Source organism: Amaranthus tricolor, chromosome 3, assembly GCF_026212465.1.
Source record: "Amaranthus tricolor cultivar Red isolate AtriRed21 chromosome 3, ASM2621246v1, whole genome shotgun sequence".
Lineage (NCBI taxonomy): Eukaryota > Viridiplantae > Streptophyta > Magnoliopsida > Caryophyllales > Amaranthaceae > Amaranthus > Amaranthus tricolor.
Genome location: NC_080049.1, coordinates 22,121,903 through 22,135,387, shown reverse-complemented (window position 1 = coordinate 22,135,387; position 13,485 = coordinate 22,121,903). Strand labels below are relative to the sequence as shown.

Genomic DNA, 13,485 nt, shown 5'->3' with positions numbered 1-13,485 from the left:
TCTCCTACAAACATCAATATCATTGATAGCGTAATTTTTTTGTCACTAAACTTCATACATTCGATCTTGGCAATATTAGAGTTTGAAACACATTGTTCGAACTCTAATTCATCACCGTTTTCAGTATTTATGCAATTTTACTCTTATTAGTGATAATACTAACAAAGGTGTTATTTCTAATTAACCAAGTAGCAACAATCATATTTAATTGTACATAAATAAGAGGCATACATGATTTAACAAGTCATTTTAATATAATTTATTATAATTCAAAACTAAAGAAGCTTAACTCTTTGGCCTTAAGGAAATAAAGGACAATCTTACAAGTCCGTAGACGCTATTTGGTAAAGGGACGAGTGAGAAAAAATTAAAGTGATTGGGATCACTTTGATTTATGTACTACTCAAACAACTCTTGTAAGACAAAGTGTAGGAAAAATGAATGAAAGGATTAATAGAGTAAATAATAAGAGTAAGAGCATCTCGGTTTTCCTAGGGGTTAAGGGCTTTCCCTTTACATCTTGTAATATAAATTCGATTCTCATTATTTGTATGAAAAATTAATAGTTGAACTTAGTATAAATTTTGTGATGTAATGATTCAAAGACATCTCTAAATCAATAATAACAATCATTAACTATACCCAAAAATAATAGATTTTTACGGCCTGTTTGGTAGGTGGTATTAAATAGTGATAATGGGTATAAAAGTTAGTGTAATTTTGGTTGAAAATTCTCTTACTACCTTGATGGTCACGCTTGTCCAACTTCAATCATCTCATTTTCTTGATAAATTTCATTCCAATGCATTATCATTGGGAGATGTGATATTAGATAGAAATGAAAATTTGTAAATAAAAAAACTTTTTTTTTTTATCAAACTTTCATTATAATGGGAATGACATGGAACTTTTGATGAAATTTTACACTATAAATCATTTTCATTACCATCATTTAGTATCAATAACCAAACGGATCGTTAGTTCCATCGAAAATCAACAAAGTCCTTGTAATAGTCATGTCGGGTGAGAATGAGGTGAGCCCCACTTAAGTGCCCATTTCTATAATAATGCTCTTACAGATCGTTTGGTTAGTGAACTAAATGGTGGTAATGTAAACGATTTATAGTGTAAATTTCATCAAAAGTTTATGTCATTCCTATGGTATTGAACTTTGATCATAAAAAAGTTTTTTTGTGTACAACTACCTAATACCATCTCTCCCAATGATAATGCATTAGAATGAAATTTATGAAGAAAATGAGATGATTGAAGTTGGACAAGCATGACCATCAAGGTAGTAAGAGATTTTTCAACCAAAATTATACTAGTTTTCATTTCCATTACCACTATTTAATACCACCTACCAAACGGAACGTCAGTGATTTGTGATTTGTACTGTATAAATTGCATTTTAACATTTAATTGGGCCGCAACTTGATTGTAAGTGCAAAGGACATGTTGAGAAGAGACTGCAAATGACATAGTCACAACTAGACATGTTAGCTCACTGTTACAAGTCGCAGGCTAAGAATGGAAGTTAAAGACACTATTAAGTAGCTCTTTGTTTGTTAAAGTTGTTTTTAGGAGTGTTCATGAGAATTAAAAAGAATAGAACTTTTTACATGTGGATATATTATTTTATTAAATAATAATAATAATAATAAATATAATAAAGAAAATTAGGGATTAAACCTTAAACAATATTATAATAAAAATAGTGGAAAAAACATCTGCCACAATTATTAAAAAAATGTTTAAAAAGTTAGTAGAAAATGTTAGACTATGTATTACAGTTATGCGTATAGCGGTTATCTAGTATAGTAGCAGTTATTTAGTATAGCAGTTATGTAGGCAATATGGCAGTTATAGCGGTTATGTAGGCAATATGGCAGTCATTCCTAGGAGCAGTTATTCAGACCTCATATATAAATGAACACCATTACAATTGAATGAAACAACACAAAAAAAAAAAACCAGAAATCATACACCAAAACTTGGTGATAAACAAGAAATCATGGTATCAGAGCGGCAACGATTCTGAATCGTTTTTGCAGCTTCATCATATACCGTTAACCTACCTAAAACCCAGAAATGGCAGACGAATCAAGAACTGTCATAACACCAGACCAACCGGTCACAATAGGGCAATTGTTGCAACTGCTCAAACAGTTAAACTCCAACCAACCGCCCACTGAAACCGTGACCAACACCCATACCCTCTCCATCTCAGAGAAATTAACAAAACATAATTACACAAAATGGTCCAGGCTGATGCACTTAGCCATTAGTGGACGAGATCGTCTCAATCACATCATCGACGACCCGCCTTCCACAAACGACCTAGCGTACAACCAGTGGATCAAACGTGACTCGATTGTTATCTCATGGATTTTAGAGAATATAGATTCTGACTTAGTGAATCAGTATCTCGATTTCCCAACAGCCAAAGCTTTATGGCAAGGGAATTAAACTCTTTACAGTAGTGGGAGAGACGGCCTGCAAATATTCGATCTAACAGTCAAAGCCAACAAAATCCAACAAGGAACCGACACAATTGAAACATATTATAGCAAGCTACTCATGCTATGGAAAGAAATCGACATAAGGCAACCAAACCCAATGAAAGATCCAGACGATATCATCGTTTACAGTCAATTAATCCAAAAAAATTGATTATACCAATTCTTAGCAGGAATCCATCAGACATTCGACAAGGATAAGGAGAGAAATATTGAGGCGTGGAATCATGAAAACGGAGCCCTCATCAAATTTGGAATCACCGGGCTCCGGTGGCGTTTTCTCGGCAAAAGGAAGGACTTACCGACGTGAGGATGAAAAAACTCACCTCAAATGCACCCACTGTGGAGGCACAAGATATACAAAGAACGAGTGTTTTAAACTTGTAGGCACCCATTCACCTCAGTAGTAGGGGACTCATCTTTAAAAAGGGGAAGGGGGTTACATGTACCCTTGCCCCCAACCCAAAATTTTTCATCCTCTTTTAATGTTTCATCTTATTTTAAAGGGGGTTGGATCTTTGATTGTGGTGCTACCGATACAATGTCATTTGACCCGATTGATTTTTTAACTCATGACAAACCTAGGAAAGACATTATCAAAATCGCGAATGGGGAAGGGTTAAAGTGAGAGGAACCGGAACTATTTCTTTTACAAAAAACCTCACTTTAAAAAATTGTTTATTTGTACCTGACATGTCACATAAATTATTGTCAGTGAGTCAACTTACGAGAGATCTTGACTGTACGGTTCTTATAAAACCCGGTTGTTGTATTGTGCAGGATGTTCAGATAGGAAAAATCATTGGGCGTGGTATTGAGAGAGATGGATTGTATTACTTGGAAGAGGAGACTCAAAAAGGCAAAGCGGCACTTGTTCGCGGGCCAGAGGAAAGACAACTATTGCATTGACGTCTGGGACATCCTTCTGTAGGGTATTTAGAAAAACTTTTTCCTAATTTTGTAGGGTTAAAACCTGAGTTTAAGTGTGAAACATGTATTCTTGCAAAGAGTCACAAACATTCGTATTCTAATAGCTTGAATAAAGTTGATGTGCCCTTTATGCTTGTTCATTCTGATGTGTGGGGCCCTGCTCCAGTCGTAGGACTACATGGTTTTTCGTACTTTGTTACATTTATTGATGATTGTACCCGCATGAGTTGAATTTATTTCCTTAGACAGAAATCTGAAGTTTTTCATGTGTTTGTTGAGTTCTATAAAATGATCTGTACCCAATTTCAAACCCAACCCCGCATGCTCCGAACTGACAATGGTAGAGAATATATCAATTCTGACATGGACCTATTCTTTAAACAAAAAGGCCTCATACATCAAACATCTTGTCCTAACACACCCTAACAAAATGGAATGGCGGAACGAAAAAATCGTACACTTCTTGAGATGACTCGTGCTATTATGCTTGACTCTCGTGTTCCCACTCATCTTTGGCCGGAAGCCATCGCTACTACCAATTACCTAACCAATAGACTTCCCACTAAGAGTCTCCAATACCACACACCCCTAGCCACCCTCCAAACCCACTTCCCTATACCCTCTATGCATATTCTACCTTCTCGTATATTTGGGTGCACAGTATTCGTTCATTATCCAGCAAGGGTACGTAACAAATTTGAACTGAGAGCATTGAAATGTGTTTTTATTGGATATGGTCGCAATCAAAAGGGTTATCGGTGCTATGATCCCTCGACTAGAAAAGTTTATACCACCATGGATTGCGAGTTCATCGAGCATGAGTACTACTATCATCATCTTCGCCGTTAGGGGGAGAAGTATCATGACGACGAAGACGATCTCAGTTGGCTAGTTAGTCCGTGGTTGCCCAACCTTGACCCAAAAGATCAAGTTGACAATGCTACAGAGTCACCTCACCAAGATATTCTGTCCACTCCTCTTCTACCACTACCAATCCTGTCTGACCATCAGGTAAGTCATACAGCTCTTGATAACATTGTTTCAGCAAGCACTAACAGTGATAATGTGATAGTTGATACTTTGACTGAGGAAATTGCAACAGACACAGTTGAAACAAGTGAGGAAATTGCCACAGACACAGGTCATGATAAATCATATATGTTACCTCCTCGCTCCACTCGAGGGGTTCCTCCAAGAAGATATGATCGTGAGTATGAAGCACAACGTTCGAGATATCCTATTGAGAAATTGTCCGGATCAGGAAATTCGTCACAGAGTGCCTTAGCATTTAAGGTAACTTTAGATACAACCAAGAGCCCAACCACAGTCGAAGAAGCCCTAATGTCTGCACATTGGAGAAAGGCGATGGAGGAAGAGATTAACGCTCTTAATAAGAATGGCACGTGGGAAAAATGCATCTTACCGAATAAAAAGAAAGTCATCGGATGTAGATGGGTATTCACGATCAAGTACAAGTCAGATGGCACAATTGAAAGGTACAAAGCTCGACTGGTGGCGAAAGGGTCAGACGTATGGAGTTGATTACTCAGAAACCTTCTCTCCAGTTGCTAAGCTTGATACAATTCGAGTTCTGTTCAGCATTGCAGCAAACTTAGACTGGCCCCTTCATCAATTTGATGTGAAAAATGCATTTCTACATGGAGAGCTAAAGGAGGAAGTGTACATAGAAGCCCCACCAGGGTTTACATCAAGGTTCTCAGAGAATGAGGGGTGCAGATTGAGGAAGGCTTTGTATGGGTTGAAACAATCCCCTAGAGCATGGTTTGGAAGATTTACCTCTGCAATGAAGAAATTAGGTTACAGGCAAAGCAATTCAGATCACACCTTGTTTCTTAGACGAAGAGGAGGCGGAACAACATGCCTGATAATTTATGTCGATGACATGATCATTACTGGGGATGATAGAGACGAAATTGCAAATCTGAAGGGAAAACTATTTCAAGAATTTGAGATGAAAGACCTGGGTAGACTGAAGTATTTTCTAGGGATATAAGTTCTTAGATCAAACAAAGGAATTTTCATATCCCAAAGGAAGTATGTTTTAGACCTGTTAACTGAAACAGGGTTGCTGGACTGCAAGCCCATCGAGACACCAATGATGATGAACCATGCACTATAGATGATTGAAGGAGGGAAATTGGTTGATCGGATGCAATATCAACGCATGGTAGGGAAACTAATCTACTTAGCTCACACAAGGCCTGATATTGCATATGCAGTAGGAGTAGTCAGCCGATTCATGCATAGACCACATGTTCAACATATGGACGCAGTTCATTGGATTATCCGGTACCTCAAAGGATGCCCTGGAAAGGGAATTTTATATCAGAAGAACGGTCATCTTAATCTTGTGGTATATACAGATGCAGACTAGGCAGGTGATAGAGATGATGGAAAGTCAACTTCAGGCTACTTTACTCTGGTGGGAGGAAATCAAGTCACCTGGAGGAGCAAGAAACAAAAGGTGGTGGCCATGTCTAGTGCAGAGGCTGAGTTCAGGGGTGTAGCAAAGGGAATCACAGAAGTCTTGTGGCTGAGAAAGTTACTAACTGAACTGGGATTCCCTCCTAAAAGGAGTTGCGAGCTATACTGTGATAATCAAGCGGCTATCAACATCTCAGAAAACCCAGTTCAACATGATCGCACGAAACATGTAGAAGTGGACAGACATTTCATAAAGGAGAAATTAGAAGCCCAAATAATCAAGCTTCCACATGTAAAATCAAAAGATTAGCTAGCAGACGTTCTTACGAAAGCAGTTGGAACTCAGTTCTTTGAAGAAGTCTTACGCAAGTTGGGTGTTGGTGACCCTACAACCCAACTTGAGGGGGAGTGTTAGACTATGTATTATAGTTACGCGTATAGCGGTTATCTAGTATAGTAGCAGTTATTTAGTATAGCGGTTATGTAGGCAATATGACAGTTAATTCCTAGGAGCAGTTATTCAGACCTCATGTATAAATGAACATCATTACAATTGAATGAAACAACACAAAAAAAACCAGAAATCATACACCAAAACTTGGTGATAAACCAGAAATCAGAAAACATTCGCAAATCATAAATAATATAAAAATATTTAAATGAAGTTAATAGAAAATATGTAAAGACCATAAGTATCAATAAAATATTAAAATGAAAATGAATTAATTATGTCCAAAATATAAAATATAAATAAAAAGATTTTTTAGCGGAAACACGCAAATAAGAACAAATGTAAGTAACAGTAATGAAGTTTTACGTAATTGTAGTTCTGAATTGATGTTATTATGGAATTAAGAAGATCATATCCTAATACTTAAAAATTTCAGAATTAGCCAACACTATTCCCTACTGTTTAAAAACTCAAAACAATCGATTTGAACAGTTTAATTCTCAACCCACACCTCCCTTAATTCATGCAAATCTGTCCAGCTTCACTCTTGCTTTCTTTCCCTCAATTCTGTCCATTTTTGTGCTTTTCCCTCACCTTCAACCTCCCCCTTACCTCCTCCTTATCCTATCGTCCTTTCATTATTCTTTTCCCTCAATTTTTGGATGCCCACACCTTCTCATCGCCATTATATACGGTTAGCTGGCACACTACACTCAAAGAAATGCAAATACAGGTATGGTTTTACTTCTCATCCCAATCTCAAATTAAACTTTTGGAAGTGATGTGAGATTCGTTCTTGTTTGACATCTTCCTGATTTTGTATTATTTGTGTTTTAATTTATTTTTTTATTTTTGGCTTTTGTATTATTTGTGTTTTGATTTTTTGGGTTTGAATGATCAGATTTCGTTGATCACAGTTTGAATGCTGGGATTTCGTTGATCACATCTCATTTTTAGGATGTGATTGTTAAAATAATCTAGAATAATCTTGGATTTTAATTAAACATAAAAATATCTAAATTAAAGAATTAAAAAATAAAAATATTAATTTGTAATTAAACTAATCATTCTACATATTTACTCATTTTCCTCCCCAAATAAATCTATTTACTATTTTACCATCTTAAAATTTTTCTATATTTGGTATCAAGAGCTCCAAACAACAACTTAAACACATTAATCAATATACTCCACAATAAAATAAACCTCTAACCACAAAATAAAAAAAATGACCTCAACCATTAATTAACTTGAGTTCCCACATTTAAAGGAGAAAAATATGAGATCAATATTTATATCCTAAGATTTATGGGAATTAGTACAAAAAGTTATGAGCAACCACCCAAAGATGACACTAAGGGGTCATCTTGGAATGAAACAAAAATAAAACAATATAAATAATATAGGATAAGGGATAACTATGCTCTATCCCTATTATATCGTGAAGTCGACGAGACAATACTTACAACGATCATGCCCGCAAAAACAGCTACGGAGGCTTGGAGAATTCTGGAGACAAAATACAGAGGATCCGAAGAGCTAATTCTTTTTAAACTCCAATCACTATGGTGAGAATTTGATAATTTATTAATGGCAAAAAATGAATAATACATTCATTTTTTGACAGAGTCATTAATATAGTCTATCAAATAAGATCAAATGGTGGTAAAATAGAAGATGAAAATGTGATTCGAAAAATACTAAGGAGTCTCTCACAAAAATATAACATTATTGTCACGACAATAGAAGAGATTAACAAGAAAAATTCATTTCAATTAAGTATACCCAAACTAATGAGATCACTACTTGCACATGAAGATAGATTAAAAAGACTTAACGAAGAACCACTAGAACAAGCTTTTAAAGCTAAATTAAAATTTTCTAATGGTGAAAATAAAAATAGTTATTGTAAAAATTATGAAAAAGGACAAACATCAACTAATTGTAGCAAGAGGAGAGGAAAATTTAAAATTCAAAGGAGTCGATTAAATAATCAAACTGACCTTTATTGTAAATTATGTAAGAAAACTAACCACAATACTAATGATTATCGGTATAAATGTAAAAGGTGTAAAAAACACACTCACCTCGAAAAAGATTGTTGCTATCGACAAAAAAAAGGAGCAAACTATTCTGAAAACAATAATTCTGGAAAACAAATACTTTACACTGGATTAAATGTACAAGGAAAAGTAAGTGACATATGGTATATTGATAGTGGTTGTTCAAATCACATGACTAACAATAAAAATTATTTTGTCACTCTTGACGAAAATGTTAAAACACACATCACACTTAGCGACGATAAAAAGGAAGATGTCGTCGGAAAAGGACAATCGCCGTTAAAACAAAAAATGGCTCATCAAAATTAATTCATGAAGTTTTTTATGTTCCCGGACTTGCACAAAATTTATTAAGTGTAGGCCAATTAATCAAAAAAGGATATATGGTTAAATTTGAGAATAACAAATGTCAAATTTATGATAAAAATAAGGGTTAGATAATAAAAATTGTCGAAATGGCTCATAACAAAATATTCTCATTAAAAATGTCATTTGAAGAAAAAATCGCTTTAAGCTCAATAAACGATGAATCCATCTTATGGCATTTAAGATTCGGGCATCTAAATTTTAACAGTCTAAAACTATTAAAAAAAAGAAATGGTAATTAGAATACCATCAATAAAAAATAAAAAAAATTTTTGCGAAGGCTGTATATATGGCAAGATGCACAGATTGTCATTTCCTACCGCATCTTGGAGGGCCAAGGTTCCTCTAGAGCTTGTTCATGCAAATTTTTGGGGTCCTACCAAGAATCCGTCTCTTGGCGGAAAAAGATATTTTCTTTTGTTCGTAGATAACTATTCCCGTATGATGCGGGTATATTTCCTGGAGAAAAAATCAGAAGCTTTTTCCCACTTCATGCAATTCAAAGCTCTCACAAAAAATCAAAGTGGGCATTCTCTTAAGATTCTTAGAATGGATCGTGGCGGAGAATTTTACTAGCAACGAATTCAACGGCTTCTGTAAAAAGCATGCAATTAAAGAGAACTTACAGCAAAACGTACACCTCAACCGCAGAAAGGAAAAACTGCACTATAGTAGAGATGGCCCGCAGCATGATGCAGGGTAAACATCTACCCAAAAGATATTGGGCCGAAGCTGTTCACAGGACAGTATATATCCTTAATAGATCTTCCACAAAAGCAGTTAAGGATTTAACACCGTATGAAGCTTGGCACAAGAGATTGCCAAGAGTAGAGCACCTCAAAGTGTTTGGATGCTTAGCTTATTCCCACATCTCGAAGGAGAATCGGGAAAAGCTCGATGAGAAGGGAGAAAAATGCATATTCATTGGTTACAGTCACGAAACAAAAGGATATCGCCTTTACAAGCATGTATCTAAACAATTAATCATCTCTAGAGACGTAGTTTTCAACGAAGCAGCCGAATGGACGAGGAAAGAAAAAGATTTTGAAGCTTGCGAAAGAGATACTCTCCCAAGAGATCCAAGTGAAGAAGACGGAGCAGACCAACCAACAACCCCATCATCTCCGAGTCCAAATATACCTGGAAGTACAAGATCATCCCCAAGCTCAAGAAGCCAAACATCACGTTCAACTCCTCAACATCAAGAAGCCCGAAGATCAACACGAGATCGGCAACCGCCATCATGGTTACAAGATTACCATTGTGACTAAGCAATGATGGCTCTTTTCTCTAGTGAGCCACAAACATTTCAAGAAGCAACACAAGAAGAAACATGGATTGAGGCTATGAACGAAGAAATCAAAATGATCGAGGAGAATCACACATGGGAACTTGTAGAAAAACCACAAGACAAGAAAGTTATCGGATTCATGTGGGTCTACAAGGTGAAACATAAGGATGATGGCTCCATCAACAAGTACAAAGCAAGGCTTGTAGCAAAGGGATATGCGCAACAACCAGGAATCGTCTTCAACGAAACATATGCACCAGTTGTCCGCATGGAGACAATCAGAATAATCCTGGCATTAGCAGCACAACATCAGCTACCAGTCTTTCAGTTCGATGTCAAATCAGCATTTCTAAATGGAGAACTCGAAGAAGAAGTGTACGTCGAGCAACCGCAAGGATACGTCATCAAAGTCCAAGAAGACAAAGTATACCGCCTTCGAAAAGCTCTGTACGGACTCAAACAAGCACCCCGAGCGTGGAACAGCAACATCGACAATTATCTTCTCCAGCATGGTTTCATCAAGAGTCCGAGTGAACCTTCACTATACATCAAGACACAAGGTAACAACTTTCTCATTTTATGTCTGTACCGATGATCTAATCTATACAGGCACACATCCAACGATCATTGAAGAATTTAAAAAGGCTATGATGAAGGAGTACGAGATGACAGACCTTGTTACAATGAAATACTTCCTTGGCATACAAATCAAACAAAGCCCAGGAAGAATATTTCTATCACAAGAGAAATATACAGAAGACCTTCTCAAGAAATTTAACATGGGTGAATGTAAACCGTTGGCTACACCAATGGCAATCAATGAGAAGTTATCAAAGTACGATGGCAAACCAAAAGTCGACGGAGCAATGTATCAAAGCTTGGTCGGTTCTCTCATTTATCTCACACATACAAGACCAGATATAGTCAACGCTGTCAGCATCGTATCCAGGTTCATGAGTGAACCGAGCAAGGATCATCTAACAGCAGCAAAGAGGATTCTCAGATACATTAAGGGAATGAAAAGCTATGGGATCATGTACGAAAATGAAAAAGATTTCAAGCTCACAGGATACACCGATAGCGACTGGGCTGGAAGCGTGGATGATAGAAAAAGTACAAGCGGATACGTATTTTAGCTTGAAAACAAAGTGGTCTCATGGTCATCAAAAAAACAGGCGACAGTAGCTTTATTATCAGCAGAAGCAGAGTACATTGCAGCAACAAGTGCAGCATGTGAAGCAGTCTGGCTCAAAAGGATATTAATCGATCTACAACATAAGTAAGAGACATCAACTACAATGTTCTGCGACAACATGTCAACAATAGCAATGACGAAGAATCGAGTGTTTCATAGCAGATCAAAACACATCGAGATACGACATCATTACATTCGTGAGTTAGTAGACAAAAAAGAGATCGAACTACAATTCTGCAAGACAGGAGAGCAACTCGCATCAATTTTCACAAAACCCATATCAACTGATAGATTTATCGAGTTCAGAAGACAACTCAGAGTTTAAGATTTTTCAGATTAGGGGAGTGTTAAAATAATCTAGAAAATTTTAGGATTTTAATTAAATATAAAAATATCTAAACTAAAGAATTGAAAAATAAAAATATCTAAGATAATATAATAGAAGATCATAAAAAAAGTAATTAAAAAATAAAAATATCTAAGGTATTTTAATTAACTTGTAACCAAACTCATCACTATAAATACCCATTGATGTAATCAATTTTTTGCAATGAATAAGAATATCCATTCTACATATTTACTCATCTTCCTCTCCAAATAAATGCATCCACTATTTTACCATCTAAATTTTTCTACGGTGATTGTTGATTGCTTGTATTATTATAATTGTATCGTATATTTTTCAATTGATTTAGAGTTCACTTTATTTTTGTCGAGACGCTGCATTTTTTCTGCTTTATTGATGTTAATGTACAGTTTGATTGGGTACCCTTGTTTAATCTGGTCAAGATTTTTCCAAGATTTTCTTTATATTTAGGGATTTGGTTTTGATACAAGGCCACTAAATTGTGGAAGCTGGGATTAATATTTTCTTGTGCTTTTAACATTTAGGGGTTTGCGTTTGACAAGAGTGTATTATCTTGACAGTGGAAGCTGGAAGTGATATTTTTTATTTCAAAAATTGAGAAATTTAAAGTGTGAGGAGTATAAAAATCTCTCTAAAAGATATTCTGGGTAGAAGTATTTTTTGTAATTTGATGGACTGAATGCATTTTTGTTGTGTAGAATTTTGTTAATGTTTTTTACTTGTGGTTTTGGACTGTGTTAGGACTTAGGTAGGTAAAGTTAGCAATTAGATGTTTAGTGACCTTAGATTATATGCTGAATGTGAGCTATTAGATGGTATGATGTTCTTCAAAGTAACTTTTTATACTGTCCCCTAAGTAGGGATTCTGCATCTCTAATTGTGAGATTCATTAATTCATGAAAGTTCATTGGAGAGTTTATGTTTTAGTACAAAAACGTGGTTTCCATAATAGTCATGGTGTTGAGGTAACAATGTGATGCGATGTGGGTGTCCTATCGCCAAATATCTGCTGAGCATGTTTGGGATACAAATAACTCTTGAAGGAGCAACCTAAAATGCATATGAATACCTACATTTTAATAAAAAGGTAACTAAGTATCATAGTTCAAAACTACTATAGGAAACAGATGTAAAGTGGGTCACAAATTTTGTTTTCATTCCATTTTTACACAAGTTTTTGGAATTGCCTTTCCAATCTGGCAGTTGTGCACATTTCCTTTTTGTTCTTAGTGGTGGGTCTTATCAATTGACATCGCTACACAGAATGTACAACCTTCTATTAATTTTATTGTTTCATTTGTTTGGGTGTATTTATTTTTCGATTATGGGTAGGATGAGGTAAAGAGAGAACCATAAAAATTGAACTTATAATTTTTCTCCTATCTTTAAGAATGTCTCCATGTCAAAAGGTAAATTCTAAGTTAGCATTTCGTAATCGGAGCTCAGTTGCCCTCTTTCCACTCATTACTAAAAGATTTCCTTGTATGGTATTGTTACACTACTACTTATTGAGTTTTCAGCGTAGTTTCCTGACCTGATGAACGCTGATTATTTGTATTATCATTAAGTGATTAAAGTATAAGGGCGAGTTTCGGGGGTATGCCAGTTCTTTCTTAATCTCATGATGAGATAAAACATAGCAAGTCTCTAGAAGAGAAAGTTATCTGCAGTACATATGATTCTCTGAAAAATTTAGGACTAACACAAGATTGAGCTATCTATTCAGATGAGAAAAGTCTTAATATAATTTGTACTATTGGTTATGGGTAAGTGTACTATAAAATCTTTATGAAATCCAACAAATTGCTTGTAGTACCCATAAAATATAGCATAAGTACTTTTCACCAAGTTAAAGGAA

The 13,485-nt window shown here is 35.6% G+C and overlaps 1 protein-coding gene across 1 annotated transcript in view; it reads left to right on the top strand.

Annotated features, from left to right (window-relative positions):
• Positions 1-6,779: 6,779 nt before the first annotated feature.
• LOC130809320 (casein kinase II subunit alpha-2-like) overlaps positions 6,780-13,485 on the top strand; it is a 30,657-nt gene continuing 23,951 nt past the window's right edge. Inside the window, exon 1 of the mRNA XM_057675043.1 lies at positions 6,780-7,078. Coding sequence (XP_057531026.1) covers positions 7,008-7,078 — 71 coding nt within the window. The 5' untranslated portion in view covers positions 6,780-7,007. The remainder of the gene's footprint in view (positions 7,079-13,485) is intronic.